This window comes from Pyrgilauda ruficollis, unplaced genomic scaffold (assembly GCF_017590135.1).
Source record: "Pyrgilauda ruficollis isolate IOZ18807 unplaced genomic scaffold, ASM1759013v1 scaffold173, whole genome shotgun sequence".
Lineage (NCBI taxonomy): Eukaryota > Metazoa > Chordata > Aves > Passeriformes > Passeridae > Pyrgilauda > Pyrgilauda ruficollis.
Window position 1 is genome coordinate 667539 of NW_024516209.1, and position 21450 is coordinate 688988.

At 56.0% G+C, this 21450-nt stretch overlaps 4 protein-coding genes across 5 annotated transcripts in view; 3 read left to right on the plus strand and 1 right to left on the minus strand.

The window, feature by feature from the left end:
* The first annotated feature begins 5 nt into the window (after nt 1–5).
* On the plus strand, nt 6–1709 carry LOC121351808 (neurobeachin-like protein 2). The gene is made up of 3 exons (XM_041464180.1): nt 6–131; nt 266–401; nt 1246–1709. The coding sequence occupies exons 1-3, from the start codon at nt 61–63 to the stop codon at nt 1348–1350; spliced, it is 312 nt and encodes a 103-aa protein (XP_041320114.1). The 5' UTR covers nt 6–60; the 3' UTR covers nt 1351–1709.
* A 2537-nt stretch (nt 1710–4246) lies between these two features.
* LOC121351824 (D-threo-3-hydroxyaspartate dehydratase-like) lies at nt 4247–10286 on the plus strand. Of its 2 annotated transcripts, none has more exons than XM_041464199.1 (8): nt 4247–4319; nt 5503–5652; nt 6855–7135; nt 8154–8340; nt 9484–9605; nt 9688–9877; nt 9952–10057; nt 10128–10286. In XM_041464199.1, exons 1-8 carry the CDS (start codon nt 4300–4302, stop codon nt 10215–10217), a joined length of 1146 nt encoding a protein of 381 aa, XP_041320133.1. In that variant the 5' UTR covers nt 4247–4299; the 3' UTR covers nt 10218–10286. The 2 variants fall into 2 exon arrangements, with proteins under 2 accessions (XP_041320133.1, XP_041320132.1); XM_041464198.1 differs by having other exon boundaries at nt 4277–4328.
* A 609-nt stretch (nt 10287–10895) lies between these two features.
* On the plus strand, nt 10896–16599 carry LOC121351825 (tumor necrosis factor receptor superfamily member 16-like). Its single transcript, XM_041464200.1, has 6 exons — nt 10896–11066; nt 13299–13383; nt 13467–13526; nt 15108–15279; nt 15346–15485; nt 16300–16599. Exons 1-6 carry the CDS (start codon nt 11022–11024, stop codon nt 16452–16454), a joined length of 657 nt encoding a protein of 218 aa, XP_041320134.1. The 5' UTR covers nt 10896–11021; the 3' UTR covers nt 16455–16599.
* A 1273-nt stretch (nt 16600–17872) lies between these two features.
* The window catches only part of SETD2 (SET domain containing 2, histone lysine methyltransferase), a 51504-nt gene continuing 47926 nt past the window's right edge, over nt 17873–21450 (minus strand). The window contains exon 21 of the mRNA XM_041464171.1: nt 17873–18637. Within this exon, the coding sequence (XP_041320105.1) occupies nt 18476–18637 (162 nt within the window). The 3' untranslated portion in view covers nt 17873–18475. The remainder of the gene's footprint in view (nt 18638–21450) is intronic.

Consider the following 21450-nt stretch of genomic DNA (forward strand, 5'->3'; position numbering starts at 1 on the left):
CTGTACTCGGTGAACGGGAAGCTCCTGTCCTCCGTCCCGCTGGACCGGGAGGTGACAGCCATGTGCCTGACCGAGGACTTCGTGGTGCTGGGGACCTCGGAGTGTGGGCTGGAGATCCGTGAGCTCCAGAGGTGAGGGATGGCTGTGCCCTGGCCTGTCCCCAACATGCCATGGTGTCCCATGCCATGGTGTCCCTGCCATGGTGTCCCACGCCGTGGTGTCCCATGCCGTGGCTCGTGTCCCACGCCATGGCTCGTGTCCCCAGCCTCAGGGCGGCCGTGCCCCCCGTGCCCATGCGGGTGCCCGTGCACAGCGTGTCTGTCACCAAGGAGAAGAGCCACATCCTGGTGGGGCTGGAGGATGGAAAACTCATCGTGGTGGGTGCCGGGCAGCCCACGGAGGTGAGCAGGACCCCCAGCCAGGGCAGGGTGGGATGGGGACGTGGCTCGGTGTCCCCTGGGTGTTCCCAGGGTGGGGACATCGGTGTGTCCTCTCCAGAGCTGAGGGGAACCAGGGTGGGGTGGGGAAGGGGATGTGGGATAAGGATGGGGATGGAGGTGGGAGGGAGATGGGGATGGGGATGGAGAAGAGGATGAGGGTCTGGAAGGAGATGGTGATAGTGAAGGGGATGAAGATGGGATTGGATAAAGGGTTTTGGGAAGGGATGGAGAAGAGGATGAGGATCTGAAAGAGGATAGGGGTGGAAAAAAGGATAAGGATCTGGAAGGAGAAGAGGATGGAAATGGGGAAGGAGAAGAGGATGGGATGGAGAAGCAGATGAGTATCTGGGCAGGAATGAGGAGGAAGAATGGGATGAGAAACTGAGAGGAGATTGGGGTGGAGAAGGGGATGAGGACCTTGGGATGTGATGGGGATGATGAGGATGGGGATGGAGAAGGGGATGAGGACCTTGGGATGGGATGGGATAGGATGGGATGGGATGAGGAAGGGGATGAGGACCTTGGAATGGAATGGGGATGAAGAGGGTGAGGATGGGGATGGAGAAGGGGATGAGGACCTTGGGATGGGGATGGGGATAAAGAGGATGAGGATGGGGATGAGGAAGATGGGGTGGGATGGGATGGGATGGGATGGAGAAGGGGGGATGAGGACCTTGGAATGGAATGGGGATGAAGAGGATGAGGATGGGGATGAAGAAGGGGATGAGGACCTTGGGAGGATGGGGATGTGGGAGGGATGGATAAAGGATTTGGGCACAGGAAAGGCGCTCACCCCCGTCCCCAGGTGCGGCCGGGCCAGTTCCACCGGCGGCTGTGGCGTTCCACGCGGCGCATCTCCCAGGTGTCGGCCGGAGAGACGGAATACAACCCCTCCGAGGGCAGGGCCTAGGCTGGCACCCACCACCACCCACCCAGCCCCGGGGGCCCCGTGCCCCCCACACGGACTGGGGACCCCCGGGCGCCGAGGGGGGCCTGGAGAGCCCCGCCCCGCCCGACATCCGTGGCCTTATCCAGCCCCGCTGGGGTGTCCAGCCCCCCCTGGATTTTCGGGAGATGCCTCACAGCGGGATGGGGGACAGGAGGAGGTGGGGACCCCTCGCTGGGAAAGGGGGTGGCACAGCCCCCCCGCCGTGCCCGCTGGCCAGGAGCCGGCAGCGTGTGGGTGTCCCCCCCCTTATTTTTTATTTCTATCCATTTTTAGAGCTTTTACAGAAAAAGGATTGTTAATAATAATTAATAATAATAATATATCTGTGGGAAATCAAGGTGTGAGGCCCGTGGTTGCACCAAGATGGGGACACATGCCCTCCTCTGTGTGTCCCCAGTGTCCCCCAACTCTGGTTTCCTGCATGGGGGGGGGGCCCAGCCCAGGCTGTGCCAGGCTGGGGGACATGGGGACACTCGTGTCACCAGTGGGGCAGGACTCAGCAGCTCTGTGCCCACGTGTTATGGGCAGGGGGGCACACACACATGTCAAGAGAGTGGGGGGTCTCAGCAACCCTAGAGTCCCATGTCACAACTCTGGGGGGGGTCTCAGCTGCTCTGTAGCTTGGTGTGACAAGTGAGGGGGTCTCAGCTACTGTGAACCTCCATGTCAGGGTCTGGAAGGAGATGGTGATAGTGAAGGGGATGAAGATGGGATTGGATAAAGGGTTTTGGGAAGGGATGGAGAAGAGGATGAGGATCTGAAAGAGGATAGGGGTGGAAAAAAGGATAAGGATCTGGAAGGAGAAGAGGATGGAAATGGGGAAGGAGAAGAGGATGGGATGGAGAAGCAGATGAGTATCTGGGCAGGAATGAGGAGGAAGAATGGGATGAGAAACTGAGAGGAGATTGGGGTGGAGAAGGGGATGAGGACCTTGGGATGTGATGGGGATGATGAGGATGGGGATGGAGAAGGGGATGAGGACCTTGGGATGGGATGGGATAGGATGGGATGGGATGAGGAAGGGGATGAGGACCTTGGAATGGAATGGGGATGAAGAGGGTGAGGATGGGGATGGAGAAGGGGATGAGGACCTTGGGATGGGGATGGGGATAAAGAGGATGAGGATGGGGATGAGGAAGATGGGGTGGGATGGGATGGGATGGGATGGAGAAGGGGGGATGAGGACCTTGGAATGGAATGGGGATGAAGAGGATGAGGATGGGGATGAAGAAGGGGATGAGGACCTTGGGAGGATGGGGATGTGGGAGGGATGGATAAAGGATTTGGGCACAGGAAAGGCGCTCACCCCCGTCCCCAGGTGCGGCCGGGCCAGTTCCACCGGCGGCTGTGGCGTTCCACGCGGCGCATCTCCCAGGTGTCGGCCGGAGAGACGGAATACAACCCCTCCGAGGGCAGGGCCTAGGCTGGCACCCACCACCACCCACCCAGCCCCGGGGGCCCCGTGCCCCCCACACGGACTGGGGACCCCCGGGCGCCGAGGGGGGCCTGGAGAGCCCCGCCCCGCCCGACATCCGTGGCCTTATCCAGCCCCGCTGGGGTGTCCAGCCCCCCCTGGATTTTCGGGAGATGCCTCACAGCGGGATGGGGGACAGGAGGAGGTGGGGACCCCTCGCTGGGAAAGGGGGTGGCACAGCCCCCCCGCCGTGCCCGCTGGCCAGGAGCCGGCAGCGTGTGGGTGTCCCCCCCCTTATTTTTTATTTCTATCCATTTTTAGAGCTTTTACAGAAAAAGGATTGTTAATAATAATTAATAATAATAATATATCTGTGGGAAATCAAGGTGTGAGGCCCGTGGTTGCACCAAGATGGGGACACATGCCCTCCTCTGTGTGTCCCCAGTGTCCCCCAACTCTGGTTTCCTGCATGGGGGGGGGCCCAGCCCAGGCTGTGCCAGGCTGGGGGACATGGGGACACTCGTGTCACCAGTGGGGCAGGACTCAGCAGCTCTGTGCCCACATGTTATGGGCAGGGGGGCACACACATGTCACGAGTGTGGGGGTCTCAGCAACCCTAGACTCCCATGTCACAACTCTCGGGGGGGTTTCAGCTGCTCTGTAGCTTGGTGTGACAAGTGAGGGGGTCTCAGCTACTGTGAACCTCCATGTCAGGAGTTGGGATGGGTCTCAGCAGCTCTGTGCCCACCTGGCACAATTTTAGGGGGTCTCAGCAGCTCTGTACCCACCTGCTGCAATTTTAGGGGGTCTCAGCAGCTCTGTGCCCACCTGGCACAATTTTAGGGGGTCTCAGCAGCTCTGTACCCACCTGCTGCAATTTTAGGGGGTCTCAGCAGCTCTGTGCCCACCTGCCACAATTTTAGGGGGTCTCAGCAGCTCTACACACACGTGTGACAAGTTTGGGGATCTCAGTGCCTGGACAGACACCTGCCATGAGTGTGGGGGTCCTCAGCAGCAGCTGTACATAAGTGTGACAAGTTGGGGCGGGGTCTCAGCAGCTGTGCACCCCCATGTCATGAGTTTAGGGGGGTCTCACCAGCACCAGCTGTGTCCCCATGTCCCAGGCGGGGGCAGTGGGTCCCCAGCAGCCCCTCACACGTGTCAGGATCACGAGTGCCCCAGCTCCGCGTGGCTTTGTCCCGTGTCAGAGCACGGGGGGTCTCGGCAGCCGCCGCTCCCGGAGCCCGTCCGGCCCTGGCTCTGCCTCCGTGTCCCTCCCGGATCCGGCTGTCCCCGGAGCTGGCAGCCTGTCCTGGCCGCGGCGCCCGAGCGTGTCCTCCCCTGGCCCTGCCACCCCGGCGAGGCCCCTCGGCTGGCAGTGACCCTTGTCCCCGCGCTGGCGGCGGTGCCACGGCGTCACGCGGGGCGGGCGGGCACCCGCGGGGCCAGCGGAGCCACCGCGGCGCAGCCGGGAGAGCCGCGGGCCGCACGGAGCCATGGACGGACACACGGACAGGTGGGCAGGGTACGGAGGGGACACGGGCGGGTGACACCGGGCTGGCGGGGACACGAGGTCACGCTGCCGGAGGGTGTTCCCGTCCCGCTGGAGATGGGGCTGGTGTCCCTGTTCCCGGATTTTGGCTCAGGTGGCTCCATCCCAGGTGACCCAGCTCCGGACACCCTGTCCCAAGGAGCTCAGCACAAAGTGTCCCTTTTCCCAGGTGTCTCAGTCACAGGTGTCACTCTGCCCCGTGTCCCCATCCCCGACCATCCATTCCCAGGTGTCCCATTCCCAGGTGTCCCAGTCCCAGCTTTCCCAGTCCCAGCTTTCCCAGTCCCAGGTGTCCCAGTCCCAGGTGTCCCAGTCCCAGGTGTCCCAGTCAAAGTGTCACTGTTCCATAGATTCCAGTCCCAGTTATCCCTGCTTCCAGTATCCCTCTCCAAGGTGACCCAGGTGTCCTTGTCCCAGGTGTCCCAGATGTCCCACTCCTCAGTTTCCCACTCTCCCAGCATCCACCTGACTCCAGGAAACCTGGCTCCATCCCAGGTGACCCAGCTCCGGACATCTTGTCCCAAGGAGCTCCCCACAAAGTGTCCCTTTTCCCAGGTGTCTCAGTCACAGGTGTCACTCTGTCCCGTGTCCCCATCCCCGACCATCCATTCCCAGGTGTCCCGTTCCCAGGTGTCCCATTCCCAGGTGTCCCAGTCCCAGCTTTCCCAGTCCCAGGTGTCCCAGTCCCAGGTGTCCCAGTCCCAGGTGTCCCAGTCCCAGGTGTCCCAGTCAAAGTGTCACTGTTCCATAGATTCCAGTCCCAGTTATCCCTGCTTCCAGTATCCCTCTCCAAGGTGACCCAGGTGTCCTTGTCCCAGGTGTCCCAGATGTCCCACTCCTCAGTTTCCCACTCTCCCAGCATCCACCTGACTCCAGGAAACACCTGGATTCTGCCCAAGGAGGAAGGGACACCCTGGGGCTGCCCCAGCACCATTCCCAGCCAAAATCCCCCCAGGGCCCCATCCCTGGGGGAGCCCACGGCCCCCACCTGGGCACAGGGACCCCCAGCACCCTCCTCTGGGGCTGCAGGGTGGTGTTGGGCGGGTGTAAGGTGGGCACAGGGCGTTTCTGAGGGTGCAGGGTGGGTTAGGCTGGGGGGAGGTTCACAGCAGGTTCCCCCCTCTCCTGCCCCTCCCCACATTCCCAGCTCGTGGCTGGGAGCCCCCCTGGAGCAGCTGCCCACCCCGGCACTGACCCTGGACCAGGCCACGCTGCGTGGGAACGCCGAGAGGATGCGGGAACGCTGCCGGGCCCTGGGGCTGCGCCTGCGCCCCCACGTCAAAACACACAAAACCCTGTGAGTGCCACCCCAGAACCCCCCCGAGCCACCTGGTATCTCCCCAGAATCCCTCCCATAAAAACACACAAAACCCTGTGAGTGCCACCCCAGAACCCCCCCGAGCCACCTGGTATCTCCCCAGAATCCCTCCCATAAAAACACACAAAACCCTGTGAGTGCCACCCCAGAACCCCCCCGAGCCACCTGGTATCTGTCCAGAATCCCCCCCATCCCGACCACCTCTTCCCCCATCTTCTTCCATCTGGGTCACCTCAGTATCCCTCAGATTTCACCCCATTTTCCACCCAGCATCTTCCCATCCTCACCCCAAAATCCTTCTCCAGCATCTCCCCATCATCCCAGTATCCCCCACCCTCCCCACCAGCTTCCTCCCCAGTATCCCTCAGTTTTTCCAGCATCTTCCCAGTATCCTTCCCAGCATCTCCCCATCTTTCCCTCAGGCTACCTCGCCTTCCCACCCAGCACCTCCCAGTCCTGCCCCAGTTCTCAGCTTCACCCCCAGTCTCTCCCCATCATCCCTCCAGCATCCTCCCTGCATTCCCCCACAGAATCCCTCCAGCATTCCCCTTATCCCCCCTCAGCATCCCTCAAATCCCCCCTCCCCAGTATCCCTCCATCATTCCTACAGATTCCTCCCAGTATCCCCCCTTAGCAGCCCTCAGCTTCCCTCAGGCTCCTTCCCAGAATCCCTCCCAGCACCCCCTCCTCATCCCCACCTTCTCCCCAGGTATTTCTCCATCCTCCCCAGTATCCCCCCACCATCCTCCCAGTATCCTCCATCCTCTCCCTTGCACCAGCTTCTCCCCTAGCATCCCTCCAGCTGCCTCTTCATCCTCCCTCTCACCATCCCCATCCTCACTCCCACAATCCCCCATCCTCCCTCCCAATATCCCCCCATCTTCACCCCCAGTATCCCCCCATCCTCACCCCCAGAATTCCCCATCCTCACTCCCAATATCCTCTCATCCTCCCTCCCAGTATCCCACATCCTCACTCCCAGTATGCCCCCATCTTCCCAATATCCTCTCATCCTCCCTCCCAGTATCCCCCTTCCTCCCAGTATCCCCCAACTCTCCCTTAACACCCAACATCCCCCCAGCACCTCCCGAGAACCCCTCCCACCACCCTCCCAGCACTCCCCACCATTCCCTCCTCCTCCTCCTCCTCCTCCTCCTCCTCCCTCTGTCCCGCATTCCCAGGGAAGGCGCGGAGCTGGCGACGGGCGGGACCCGCCGCGGCATCGTGGTGTCCACGCTGGCCGAGGCTCGCTTCTTCGCGGCCGGGGGCTTCGATGACATCCTGTACGCCTTCCCGGTGCCGCGCTGGCGCCTGGCCGAGTGCTCGGCGCTGGCCCAGCGCCTGCAGCAGTTCCAGGTGCTCGTGGACAGCCCCCAGGGGCTGGAGATGCTGCTCCAGAACCCCCTTCCCGGCGGGAAGCGCTGGCTGGTCTGGCTCAAGCTGGACTGCGGGAATGGCCGGGGTAGGTGAGCCCCAAATCCCAGCCCGGGGTGCAGGGAGGGGACATCGTGTGCTGTCTCCAGTGGGGTCATCCAGGGTGGGCTGTGGGGTGGGGTGGGATGCTCTGAGAGCCTCCAGACCCAGCATCTCAACCAGGATGGGGCATTGGAGCCCCCTAAAAGTAATTAATCAAGGGTGTTCCTCAGGGAACGATGTCCTGTGTCCCTCCAAGCCCCCAGACCCTCCATCCCAGCCATGATGGAGCATCTCAACCCCCCCAGAATTGTTATTTAATGGGTAGGGATCCCCATGTCCCTCCAAGCCCTCCAAATCCTCCATCAAAACCACGATGAAGCATCTAAACCCCCCCAAAATCGTTATTTAAGGGTTCTCCATGGGAAGGAATCCCCATGTCCCTCCAAATCCTCCATCCCAACCACGATGAAGCATCTAACCCCCCCCAAAAAATCGTTAATTAAGGGTTCTCCATGGGAAGGAATCCCCATGTCCCTCCAAGAACTCCAAATCCTCCATCAAAACCATGATGGAGCATCTAAACCCCCCCAAAATCGTTATTTAAGGATGGTCCATAGGGAAGGATCCCCATGTCCGTCCGAGCTCCCCAAATCCTCCTTCCCAACCATGATGGAACATCTAAACCCCCCCAAAATCGTTATTTAAGGATGGTCCATGGGAAGGAATCCCCATGTCCCTCCAAATCCTCCATCCCAACCACCATGAAGCATCTAAATCTCCCAAAATCGTTATTTAAGGGTTCTCCACGGGAAGGAATCCCCATGTCCCTCCAAGCCCCCCAAATCCTCCTTCCCAACCACGATGGAGCATCTCAGCACCTCCAAAGTCATTTTTCCCATCCACGCCTGGAAATTACGGCACAAGTGGCCCCGAAGCCCCACCAGGGCACTCCCCAACCCCATTCCCACATTCCCACCGCCAGGATGCTGCATGGGGGCGATGTCCCGGTGTCCCTTCACCCATCCCCCACACCCCAACCTGCCACCCTCGTGTCCCCTCCCCAGCCGGGATTCGTCCCACGGATCCCGAGGCGCTGTCCCTGGCTCGGGCCATCGCCCAGGGCTCCCCGGAGCTGGTGACACTCGTGGGGGTCTACGCCCACTGCGGGAACACCTACGGCTGTCGCGACATCCCGGCCATCCAGGCCATCGCCAGGGACACCACGGCCGCCGTGCTGGAATTCGTCACCGCGTGAGTGGCCGGGATGAGCGGGATGGAGGGGATTTGGGGACAGGAAGGGTCAAGGCGGCCGCTGTCCCCTTCCCAAAGCGCGGCTGTTGGCTGTAAATGCGAATCGCCCCCATAAAGGGGCCCTCAAAGCCCCCCCGGGGGGCACCGGGGGGTGGTGGCGGCGCCGCTGGCCTTTGATGTGGCTGCGGCGGCGGGCTGTGACCTGGGGCATTGTCCCGTCCCTCCTCCCTGTCACCCTTTCATCCCGGCGGGGGTCTGCATCCTGCAGGGAATTGCGGCCGGATGGGTCCTGCTGGGAAAAGGGGGAGGGACCCCCCCACCCCCCACGCCAGGGACAGGGATGTGCCCACCTGGGGACACGTCCTGGGGGTCACCGGCCCGTGGTGGCACCGGGTTGTGGCAGGGAAACCCCAGATCCCACCCCCTCCCCAAAATCTGGGGCTGGCTCCAAGCACAGCTGGGGGTCCAGAAATACCTGGGAGGGGTCCCAGGAACCAGTGGGGGTGCCCTGGCACATCTGGGGGGGCATTTCTGGCACATCTGGGAGCGGCCTGGCACAGCTGAGGGGATCCCAGGCACATCTGGTGGCACCCTCACACACCTGGGGGAGGTCTCCAGCACATCTGGGGGCTCCCAGAACCACCTGGAGGGGTCTCCAGCACATCTGGGGGCTCCCAGAACCACCTGGAGGGGTCTCCAGCACATCTGGGGGCTCTCAGACACATCTGGGAGTGCTTTAAAACATCTGGGGGGTGTCCAGCTCATACAGATGGATCTCTGGCACATCTGGGGATGGTTGGGCACATCTGGAGGGTGCTCTGCCACATCTGGGGGGTCTGGAGGGACACCCACCAGCCCTGAGTCTTTGAGGGGGCTCTCAGGCACATCTGGCTGGCACCTGGCCACATCTGGATGTGTCCCCAGCACATCCTGAGTTCTCCGTGGCACGCTGCGGGGAGGCTCTGCCACATCTGGATGGCTCCCTTGAGTGTTTGGGGGGCACACCTGGGGCACCCAGAGGCGCAGGACCCACCTCTTCTCTTGTTCCCGGTGATGCCCGGGGGTGCCAGACCCACCTCTGGCCAGCCGGGGGTGACATCCCCCACCGCGATCACCCCGAGGGTGCCCCCCGTGTGTCCCCAGGCTGCGGCAGGCGGGGATCCCGTGTCCCCAGGCCACCATCGGCTCCACGCCGTCCTGCAGCCACCCGGTGCCGGAGATGTCGCAGCTCACCGAGGTGCACCCGGGCAATTACCTCTTCTACGGTGAGCGGGGACGGGATCCCCCCGGCTGGGAGGGACCCTCCGAGGGTGGCACACGGCCAGGCTGAGCCCCTGTCCCCCGCAGACCTGCAGCAGACCCAGCTGGGCTCGTGCCGGCCCGAGGAGGTGGCGATCCGTGTCCTCACCAGGGTCATCGGTCACTATCCGCACCGCGGGCAGCTGCTGCTGGACTGCGGCTGGGCCGCCCTGAGCCTGCACGGCCGCGACCAGGGACCCCCGGGCTGTGCCGCCATCGAGGGCCACCCCCAGCTCAGGTGACAGCCGCGGGAGGCGCGAGGGAGCGGGGACAGGGAGCGGGAGGTGACACCTGTGCCTCGCGTCCCCGCAGGCTGGTGGGGCTGACCCAGGAGCACGGGCAGGTGGAGGCCGTGGATGGGCAGCTGGATTTCGAGCGATTCCCGCTGGGAAGCACCTTGGCGCTCATCCCGTTCCACGTGAGTGTCAGCCCCGCGTGTCCCCTCTGTGCCAGCCCCGCGTCACAGCTCGGTGTCGCCTCTGTCACAGGCCTGTGCCACGGCCGCCATGCACCCCGTGTACTTCGTGCACGCTGCCGGCAAGGTGGTGGAGCTCTGGCGCCCCGTGCGCGGCTGGTAGAGAGGAGAGAGAGGAGATTCCGGGGGTATGCAGCCGCACCCGGACCCTGCACCCACCCGGGCACCCTGCACCCACCCTGGAGCAAGGCTCTGCACCCACATCGAGACCCTGCACCCGCTCTGAGTCACTCTGTGCACCCCAACAGGGTCCCCATATGGGATGCTGCACCCACTCCCACACCCTGCACCCACTCCACATCCCTCCACCCACTCCAAGATGCTGCACCCACACCACGGCTCAATAAAGCTGCTTCTCCCGCTTCCAGGCGCTTATTCCCCCGGGGAACAGCCGTGGGGAGGTGGCGGGAGGAGTGGGTGACGCCGTCCCCTCGGTGCCCTCCATCCCAGTTCAGACCGGACCGGTCCAAGTTGGACCCGTTCCGACGGGCGGGACTCGAACCTGTGACCCCGGGAGCTGCGAGGGGCAGGACTCCATGCCTGGTCACGCCCCCCAAGCCGCGCCCAGCCAATGGGAGCGCGCCCCGCCCTGCCCTGCCCGGGGGAGCCACGCCCAGCCCGGCCCGGCCCAGGCGCGACGGGGCGGCCGAGAGGAGCCGAGCGGGGCCGAACCGGGACCGAGCGGAGCTGAACCGGGACCCAGCGGAGCTGAACGGAGCCGAACCGGGACCCAACGGGGCCGAACCGGGAGCCAGCGGAGTCAAGCGGAGCCGACGCGGGACGCAGCGGAGCCGAACGTGTCCGAAGCGAGGCCGAGCGCTGCCGGACGGGAGCGAAGCGGTTCGGAGCGGCTCGGAGCAGTCCGGCTCGGCCCGGGCCGGAGCGGGGTCCCGGGCCGGTGGCGGCGATGCGGCCGCTGCCGGTGCCGCTGCTGCTGCTGCTGCTGAGCCCGGTGCGGGCGGGGAACGGGAGCGGGAGCGGGATGGGGCGGGCCGGGGCTCCGCTGCCCCCGGGGCGCTTCGCTCCGCGGCTTTTGTTGAAGTTTTTTGGGGTTGGTTCGGTGAAGTTTGGGTGGTTTCGGTTCGGTTCCTTTTCTTTCATCTTATCCCATTTTGTCCTCTTTATTTTCTTTTCCTGGTTTATTTATTTTTTTATTTTCCTTCTTATATTTTTATTTTTATTTTTTCTTTTCTTTTTATTTTCCTCTTTTATTTCATTCTCCTTTTTTAAATCTCACTTTCTTTTCCTCTTTTATTTTTTATTTTCCTTTTTAATTCTGTTTCATTTTCCCTGGTTTATTTCATCTTATCCTATTTTACTTTCCTTATTTTCCTACTTTACTATTTGCCATTATTTTCCTTTATTTTTTCCCTTTTTTCCCCCTTTTTCCCCTTTTTTTTCCTTTTTTCCCTCTTTTTTTCCTTTATGTTCCTTTATTTTTCCCCTTTTTCCCCTTTTTTCTCTTTTTTCCTTTATTTTCCTTTATTTTTTTTCCTTTTTTCCCCCATTTTTTCCCCCATTTTCCCCTTTTTTCCTCTTTTTTTCCCCTTTATTTTCCTTTATTTTTTCCCTTTTTTCCCCTTTTTTTTCTTTTTTTCCCTTTTTTCCCCTTTATTTTCCTTTATTTTCCTTTATTTTTTCCTTTTTTTCCCTTTTTTCCCCTTTTTTTTTCTTTTTTTCCCCTTTATTTTCCTTTATTTTCCTTTATTTTTTCCTTTTTTTCCCTTTTTTCCCCTTTTTTTTTCTTTTTTTCCCCTTTATTTTCCTTTATTTTCCTTTTTTTTCTCTTTTTTCCTTTATTTTCCTTTATTTTTTCCTTTTTTTCCCTTTTTTCCCCTTTTTTTTTCTTTTTTTCCCCTTTATTTTCCTTTATTTTCCTTTTTTTTCTCTTTTTTCCTTTATTTTCCTTTATTTTTTCCTTTTTTTCCCTTTTTTCCCCTTTTTTTTTCTTTTTTTCCCCTTTATTTTCCTTTATTTTTTCCCTTTTTCCCCCTTTTTTTTTCCTTTTTTTTCTCTTTTTTCCTTTATTTTCCTTTATTTTTTTTCCTTTTTTTCCCTTTTTTCCTCTTTTTTTTTATTTTCCTTTTTAATTCTGTTTAATTTTCCCTGGTTTATTTCATCTTATCCTATTTTACTTTCCTTATTTTCCTACTTTACTATTTGCCTTTATTTTCCTTTATTTTTCCCTTTTTCCCCCCTTTTTTCCCCCTTTTTTCCTTCATTTTCCTTCATTTTCCTTTATTTTTCCCCTTTTTTCCCCTTTTTTTCCTTTTTTTCCCTCTTTTTTCCTTTATATTCTTTCCCTTTTCCCCCTTTTTTCTCTTTTTTTCCTTTATTTTCCTTTATTTTTTTTTCCTTTTTTCCCCCCTTTTTTCCCCCATTTTCCCCTTTTTTCCTCTTTTTTTCCCCTTTATTTTCCTTTATTTTTTCCCTTTTTTCCCCTTTTTTTTCTTTTTTTCCCTTTTTTCCCCTTTATTTTCCTTTATTTTTTCCCTTTTTTCCCCTTTTTTTCCTTTATTTTCCTTTATTTTTTCCTTTTTTTCCCTTTTTTCCCCTTTTTTTTTCCTTTATTTTCCCCTTTATTTTCCTTTATTTTCCTTTTTTTTCTCTTTTTTCCTTTATTTTCCTTTATTTTTTTCCTTTTTTTCCCTTTTTTTCCTCTTTTTTTTTCCTTTTTTTTCTCTTTTTTTCCCTTTATTTTCCTTTATTTTTTCCCTTTTTCCCCCTTTTTTTTCTGCTTTTTTTTCTCTTTCTTCCTTTATTTTCCTTTATTTTTTCCCCTTTTTTCCCCTTTTTTCCCCTTTTTTTCTCTTTTTTCCTTTATTTTCCTTTATTTTTTTCCTTTTTTTCCCCTTTTTTTCCCTTTTTTTCCCTTTTTCCTTTATTTCACGTTCTTTTCCTCCCTTCCCCTTTAATTTAGCTCAGCTTTCCCCTTCTTCCTCCTCCTTTTCTTCCCTTGATTTCTCCCCCTTCCTTCCCACCTCAACGCCTTTTATCTCATTTTCATTTACCATTTATTTCCTTCCCATTTTACTCTTCCCGTTTCATTCCCCGCTTTTATTTTCCTCTCGTTATTTCCTTTCACTGCTCCTCACCCCCCCCCCAAACCCCCTTTTCCGGGGGGGTCCCGGCGGGAATTCGGGGATTCGGGGGAAACTGAGGCAAAAACCCGCTGTGCCCGCAGGTGCCGGGGCGGGGCGGGGGGTGCCCCCCGTGTCCCCGCGGTGTCCCCGAGCCCTGCGACAGCCGCTGCCCACCCTGCGCCCGCGGTGAGTACCCCGAAACCACCCCGAACCCCGAAACACCCCCCCAAAAAAACCCCAAAAACCCCAAAACCGCCCCAACCCCGCAGCGCGGAGCCCCGCGGAGGAGGAGCCGGAGGAGCCGTGCCCGCCCTGCCCGCCCTGCAGCCGTGAGTGGCACCCTGTGTGCCTCAGTTTCCCCTTTGTGCCTCAATTTTCCCATGTTGTTCCCTAATTTCACCTCTTCGTGCCTCAGTTTCCCTTTTGTGCCTCAGTTTCCCTATGTCGCTCCCAAATTTCACCTTTTCGTGCTTCAGTTTCCTCTTTGTGCCTCAATTTCCCCAAGTTGTTCCTTAATTTCCCCTCCTAGGGCTTCAGTTTCCCCTTTGTGCCTCAATTTTCCCATGTTGTTCCCTAATTTCACCTCTTCGTGCCTCAGTTTCCCTTTTGTGCCTCAGTTTCCCTATGTCGCTCCCAAATTTCACCTTTTCGTGCTTCAGTTTCCTCTTTGTGCCTCAATTTCCCCAAGTTGTTCCTTAATTTCCCCTCCTAGGGCTTCAGTTTCCCCTTTGTGCCTCAGTTTCCCTATGTCGCTCCCAAATTTCACCTTTTCGTGCTTCAGTTTCCTCTTTGTGCCTCAATTTCCACAAGTTGCTCCTTAATTTCCCCTCCTAGTGCTTCAGTTTCCCCTTTGTGCCTCAGTTTCCCTATGTTGCTCCCTAATTTCACCTTTTCCTGCCTCAGTTTCCCCTTTGTGCCTCAGTTTCCCCAAGTTGCTCCTCAATTTCACCTTTTCGTGCCTCAGTTTCCCCCTTTGTGCCTCAGTTTCCCCAAGTTGCTCCTTAATTTCCCCCTTTGTGCCTCAGTTTCCCCTATTGCTCCTCAGTTTCCCCCTTTTTGTGCCTCAGTTTCCCTTTTCTGCCTCAGTTTCCCATCCTGCTCACATTGTGCCTCAGTTTCCCCACACTGTCCACAGCTTCCTCCCTTCGTGCCTCAGTTTCCTCTTGTGCTGCCTCAGTTTCCCCTTTCGTGCCTCAGTTTCCCCATGTCCTCCTTTTGTTTCCTCCTGTCATGCCTCAGTTTCTCTTTTTTTACCTCATTCCCTGTTTTTGTGCCTCATTCCCCCCTTTTGTGCCTCAGTTTCCCTTTTTCACCTCATTCCCTTTTTCTGCCTCAGTTTCCCCCATTTCACCTCATTCCCTTGTGCCTCAGTTTCCCCCATTTTATCCCATTCCCTCTTTTGTGCCTCAGTTTCCCTTTTTCACCTCATTCCCTCTTGTGCCTCAGTTTCTCCTTTTGTCCTTCATTTCCCCTTTTTGTGCCTCGGTTTCCCTTTTTTTACCCCATTCCCTCTCTCTGTGCCTCGGTTTCCTAGTTTCCCCCTCATTCCCCTCACCGTGCCTCAGTTTCCCTTTTCCCCCTCACCGTGCCTCAGTTTCCCCCTCACTCCCCTCACCCGTGCCTCAGTTTCCCTTTTCCCCCTCTGCCTCGGTTTCCCTTTTTTTACCCCATTCCCTCTCTCTGTGCCTCGGTTTCCCAGTTTCCCCTCATTCCCCTCACCGTGCCTCAGTTTCCCTTTTCCCCCTCACCGTGCCTCAGTTTCCCGCCGTGTCCCTCAGGGGGTGCCCGGGGCGCTGTCCCCACACCCGGGGGTCTCACCCCGCTCGCCTCCCCCCGCCCCTCTCCAGGGGGAAACTGAGGCACGGCCGGCCATGTCCTCACTCCCTTCCCATTTTCTGGGGCTCCCGCAGACGAGGCCACGGCGCCGCTCCCTGAGGGGACCCCGCCGGTGTCGGGGACCCCCCGAGCGACCCCGCCGGTGTCGGGGGCCACCCCCGAGCCCCCCAGGGACATCATCCCGCTGTACTGCGCCCTCCTGGCCGGCCTCGTCGTGGGGCTCGTGGCCTACGTGGCCTTCAAGTGGTGAGTGAGGGGTGCCGGGGGCCGGGGCGCTCTGGGGACCCCCGGTGAGCGCCGCCGTCCCCGCAGCTGGGACACCTGCAGGAAGAAGCGGCAGCTGGACAAGGCGCGGGACGCGGGGGACGCGGGGGTGGCGGCGGACGCGGAGAAGCTGCGGGGGGACAGCGGCGTGTGCCCGGAGAGCGCCGGCCTGGAGCCGCCTCAGCCCCGTGAGCGCCCCGGGCCGCCCTGAGGGGACCGGCCTGAGGGGACTGGGGACACCCGGATCTGCGGGATTGGAGGGACACTCGGCCCTGGGGGGTTTGGGGACACCCAGATATGGGGGACTGGGGGGACACCCGGCCCTGGGGGGTTTGGGGACACCCGGATCTGCGGGATTGGGGGGGCAGCCGGCCCTGAGGGGTTTGGGGACACCCGGATCTCGGGGAGTGTGGGGACACCCGGCCCTGAGGGATTTGGGGACACTCAGATCTTGGGGTGTGTGGGGACAGCCGGCCCTGAGGGGTTTGGGGACACCCAGATATGGGGGAGTGGGGGACACCCGGCCCTGGGGGGGATGTGGAGGAGATCCGCAGGTTTGGGGACACCTGGTGCTGGGGGGATTTGGGGACACCCAGACCCGGAGAGGTTTGGGGACACCCAGATCTGGGGAAGGGTCAGGGTTTGGGGGCACGTGAGAAGGATGGGGATGGGGATGGGATGGGGATGGGGATGGGGATGGGATGGGATGGGATGATCGAGCACTTGGACGAGGTCAGGGAGTCCCCAAATGGGATTGGGGAGCACCTGGATGGGGTCGGGGGACTCGGGATGGTGTTGGGGAGCATCCAAAGGGGTTGGGAAGCCCCCAAATGGGATCAAGGAGCACTTGGATGGGGTCGGGAAGCCCCCAGTGGGATCGGGGAGCACCGGCATGGGTCGGGGGTCCCCTACACCTCCCGGGGGGGTCGGGAGCCGCCCCCGCCCCTCGGTCCGTCCGTCCCGGGCTGGAATTCCCGGTGCTGACCCCGTCCCTCCCCGCAGCGCCCCCCGAGGGTCCCTCCCTGCTCCCGGGGTCCCCGCGGCGCCAGGAGGAGCCGGGAGAGCTGGAGCGGCTCCTGGAGCTGGGAGCGCCCGGCAGCGACCGGCGCGGCCCCGGCCCCGCGGGGACACCGGGGGATGTCACCTCCGCCGTGTGACACCCCCGGCGACACCGCGGCCGCGCCGGCGGCTGATCCCGGCGGTGCTCCCGCTGCCCGATGGATTCCTGGGGAATTTTTTTTACGTGGGTTTTGTACTTTTTTAGGGATTCTGGGGGGTGGGATGGGGACCTTTGGTGGCTGGTGCCTGGGTGGGGGCATTAAACGTGTCACTGGGTGCCACCAGGGTTTGTGTCCTCAGGTGTCTGTGTGTCCGTGCGTGTTCCTGGGATGTGTCCCAAGTGTCCATGAGATGTGTCCCTTCAGGTGTCCAAGTATCCCTTTGGTGGCTGGTGCCTGGGTGGGGGCATTAAACGTGTCACTGGGTGCCACCAGGGTTTGTGTCCTCAGGTGTCTGTGTGTCCGTGCGTGTTCCTGGGATGTGTCCCCAAGTGTCACCAGGTGCCTGCTTGTCCCCAAGTGTCCATGTGTCCCTTCAGGTGTCCAAGTATCCCCAGGTGTCCCCTCAGGTGTCCCTTTGTCCCTGGAATGTGCCCCCCTGGGGTCTCCCAAGTGCCCCCAGCTGTCCATCAGTCCCCTCGGGTGTCTGTGTGTCCCTAGGATGTACCCCAAGTGTCCCTAGGTGTCCCTTTGTCCCCAGGATGTGTCCCTGCATCCCTGGGATGTGACCACTCAGATGTCTGGGTGTCCCCAGGTGTCCCCTATGGCCATGTCCCAAGGATGGGACCCCTCAGGCGTCCCTGTGTCCCTGGGATTCGTGTCCTTGGGCATCCACGTGTCACCAGGACGTGTCCCGGGGTGTCCGTGTGTCCCACACTGACCCCAGGCGTGGGTGGCCCGAGGAGGAGGAGGGGACACCCTAAAGACCCCAAGGCAGGTGGCACCAGGGACGGAAAAAGCCATTTTTAACCCAAAATGCTCCCAGGTCACCCCAAACTTCCCTTCCCAGGGGGTCCAGATTCCCAGGAATGCTGAGGGTGACAGGAGGTCCCCAAGTGAGAGGGGACATCCCAAGCCAGGTCCCCCTTGTGGCCCTGCCCGGCGTCGATTTTGGGATTTGGGGTTCGTGGGGTTTTTTTTTTTTTTTTTTTTTGTTTTTTTATTTTTTTCTCTTTTTTTGCTCTTTTTTTTTTTTACATAAAAAGTTCCGTAAAAATTGGATAAAGTAAAATGCTCAAAGCAGTAAAATCAATCTTATCAACATGGCCAGAAATCCGCAGTATTTACAGGAAAACGGAGGAAACCTCGCAGAACCAAAAGGAAAAACCAAGGAAACAACCAAAAAAAAAAAAAAATCAACAAAAAAAAAATCCACCCCAAACTTCCCTTCCCAGGGGGTCCAGATTCCCAGGAATGCTGAGGGTGACAGGAGGTCCCCAAGGGAGAGGGGACATCCCAAGCCAGGTCCCCCTTGTGGCCCTGCCCGGCGTCGATTTTGGGATTTGGGGTTCGTGGGGTTTTTTTTTTTTTTTTCTTTTGATTTTTTATTTTTTTCTCTTTTTTTGCTCTTTTTTTTTTTTACATAAAAAGTTCCGTAAAAATTGGATAAAGTAAAATGCTCAAAGCAGTAAAATCAATCTTATCAACATGGCCAGAAATCCGCAGTATTTACAGGAAAACGGAGGAAACCTCGCAGAACCAAAAGGAAAAACCAAGGAAACAACCAAAAAAAAAAAAAAATCAACCAAAAAAAAATCCGGGAATAACCCCCGAAGTCTCCTGCCAAACGCTCCCGTGGGATCGGCACGTTTGGGGCTGAAAGCAACGGGAAAAAAGCAAATTATTATCAATATATTCACATATACGTTAAAATATAATACAGAGCTTGGGAGCAGCGCCGCCGGAGCCGGGCTTGGGAAAGCCTGGATCAGCAAAAGCAGGCTTGGGAAAGCCCGGCTCATCCTCAGCGACGGGAACCAAGTTTGTTTTCCTTAAAAAACCAAAAATCCATCGTCATAATAATAATAATAATAATAATAATAAATTCACAGGTTGGTGGCTCGGGAGGGCGAATCCCAGCGGGAATCGGGGCTCCCGAGGGCCGGGGGTTATTCCAGGGGCTATTCCAGCTCCGTGTCCTCTTTGGGCTTGTAGAGGATCCCGAATTTCTGCATGTACTTCTTGATGTACTCCTTGGTTTTGTGTTTGACGTTCTCGTTGCACTCCAGGTCCTCGGGGTTCTTGCAGTACTTGAGCTCCTTGTTCATCACGCCGTGGGTCAGCTGCGGGAGGCCGGGAATGCTGCAGCCGCTCCTGGAATTCCCACCGAGCCCAGGCCTGGCCACTCCCCACCCAGGCTTCCCAAAATACTTCCCAAATACTTCCTCTTCCTCCAAAATGTTCCCTGAGCCACTGTCATATTAGCCCCAAAGATTCCCTAAATATTTGGGATTGTTCCCTCAATATCTGCTGTTCTTTTCCAAACATTCCCAAGCTATTTTCCTATTATTCCCCAAATATTCACTGTTATTTCCAGATATATTATCCCCCAAATGTTCCCCAAGCTATATTATTCCCCAAATGTTCCCCAAATATTCCCCAAGTATCTCCCAAATATTCCCCAAATACTCTCTAAATATTTGGGATTGTTCCCTCAATATCTGCTGTTATTGTCCAAACATTCCTAAGCTATTTTCCTGTTATTCCCCAAATATTCCCCAGGTATCTCCCAAATATTCCCCAAATACTCTCTAAATATTTGGGACTGTTCCCTCAATATCTGCTGTTCTTTTCCAAACATTCCCAAGCTATTTTCCTATTATTCCCCAAATATTCACTGTTATTTCCAGATATTACCCAAGCTATATTATTCCCCAAATATTCCCCAGGTATCTCCCAAATATTCCCCAAATATTCTCTAAACATTTGGGATTGTTCCCTCAATATCTGCTATTATTTTCCAAACATTCCCAAGCTATTTTCCTATTATTCCCCAAATATTCCCCAGGTATCTCCCAAATATTCCCCAAATATTCTCTAAACATTTGGGATTGTTCCCTCAATATCTGCTATTATTTTCCAAACATTCCCAAGCTATTTTCCTATTATTCCCCAAATATTCCCCAGGTATCTCCCAAATATTCCCCAAATATTCTCTAAACATTTGGGATTGTTCCCTCAATATCTGCTATTATTTTCCAAACATTCCCAAGCTATTTTCCTATTATTCCCCAAATATTCACTGTGATTTCCAGATATTACCCAAGCTATATTATTCCCCAAATATTCACTGTTATTTCCAGATATTACCCAAACTATATAATTCCCCAAATGTTCCCCAAATATTCCCCAAATATTCCCTCAATATTCCTGAAATATTTGACAGTGTTCCCTCAATATCTGCTAAATTTTCCAAACATTCCCCAAGCTATTTTCCTATTATTCCTCAAATATTCCCTGTATTATCACCCTAAGCTATTTTCTTCTCATTCCACAAATATTCCCCCTCTTATTTCCAGATAATGCCCAAGTTACTGTTATATTGTTCCCCATATATTTCCCAAATATTCTCAAATATTTCCCAAATGCTCCCCAAGCATTCCCAAATATTCCTCAAATACTCGCCAAATATTCCCTAAATATTTGGGATTGTTCCCTCAATATCTGCTGTTATTTTCCAAACATTCCCAAGCTATTTTCCTATTACTCCCAAATACTTCCTGTTCTTCCCCAAATATTTCCTATTACTCCCTAAATTATTTTTCTGTTACATCCCAAATATTCCCCAAATAATTCCGAATATTCAATTTGCTATTATTTCCCAAATATTCCCTAAATATTCATTATTGTTGTGCCAACATATACAATCATTCCCCAAATATTCCCTAAGTTATTCTCCTGTTACTGCCCAGATATTCCCTAAATATTTTCTATTATTCCCCAAATAGTCCATAAATATTTCCTATTATTCCTCCATATTATTTATCCATTATTCCCTGATTATTCACTATTATTGCCCAAATATTCCCTGTTATTCCCCAAATATTCCCTGAGCTGATGTATTATTGCCCAAATCTGTCCTGTTATTCCCCAAATATTTCCTAAATATTTCCTACTGATCTCCCAATATCCCCCCACCATTTCTCCTTCCCTTCCCTCATCCTCCAAGGAGCTGGAGGCAGCTGGAATGACACAATCCCATTTCCCAGGGCCACCCCTTGGTCCCCATACCCCACTGTCCCTGTACCTCCCATGTCCTCCTGTCCCACATTCCTGTGTCCCTACAGCCACCGTATCCCTGTGGCCCCAAATCTCTGTGTCCTGTACTTCCCATGTCCTTGTGTCCCTATGCTCCTGCACACATTCCCATGTCCCACATCCCCGTGTCCCCGTGTCCCTGTACCCTCCGTGTTCCCATTTCCCACATCCCCATGTCCCCATGTCCCTTTATCCCCACGTCCCCATGTCCCTGTACCCTCCGAGTTCCCATGTCCCACATCCCCATGTCCCTGTGTCCCCATGTCCCTTTATCCCCATGTCCCCATGTCCCTTTATCCCCATGTCCCCATGTCCCACATCCCCATGTCCCTGTACGTGTCCCCGTGTCCCTGTACCCTCCGTGTTCCCATTTCCCACATCCCCATGTCCCTGTGTCCCCATGTCCCTTTATCCCCATGTCCCCATGTCCCTTTATCCCCATGTCCCCATGTCCCACATCCCCATGTCCCTGTATTCCCAAGTTCCCATACCCCTCATGTTCCCAGCTCCTTGAACCCCATGTCCCCGTGTCCCCATATCCCTCTATCCTCCGTGTCCCCACGTACCCACATCTTCGTGTCCCTGTCCCTCATGTCCCTGTCACACCCATGTCCTCACTTCCCACATTCCAATGAACCTGCACTCTCCATGTCCCTGTACCCCATGTCCCTGTGTCCTCATTTCAGCATCCCCGTGTCCCCATGTCCCTAAGCTCCCATGTCCCAAATCCCCATGTTCCCGTACCCACTTGTCCCTGTGTCCTCACATTCCTGTGTCCCCATGTTCCTGTATCCATGCTCCCAAGTCCCACATCCCCATGTCCCTGTATCCTCCATGT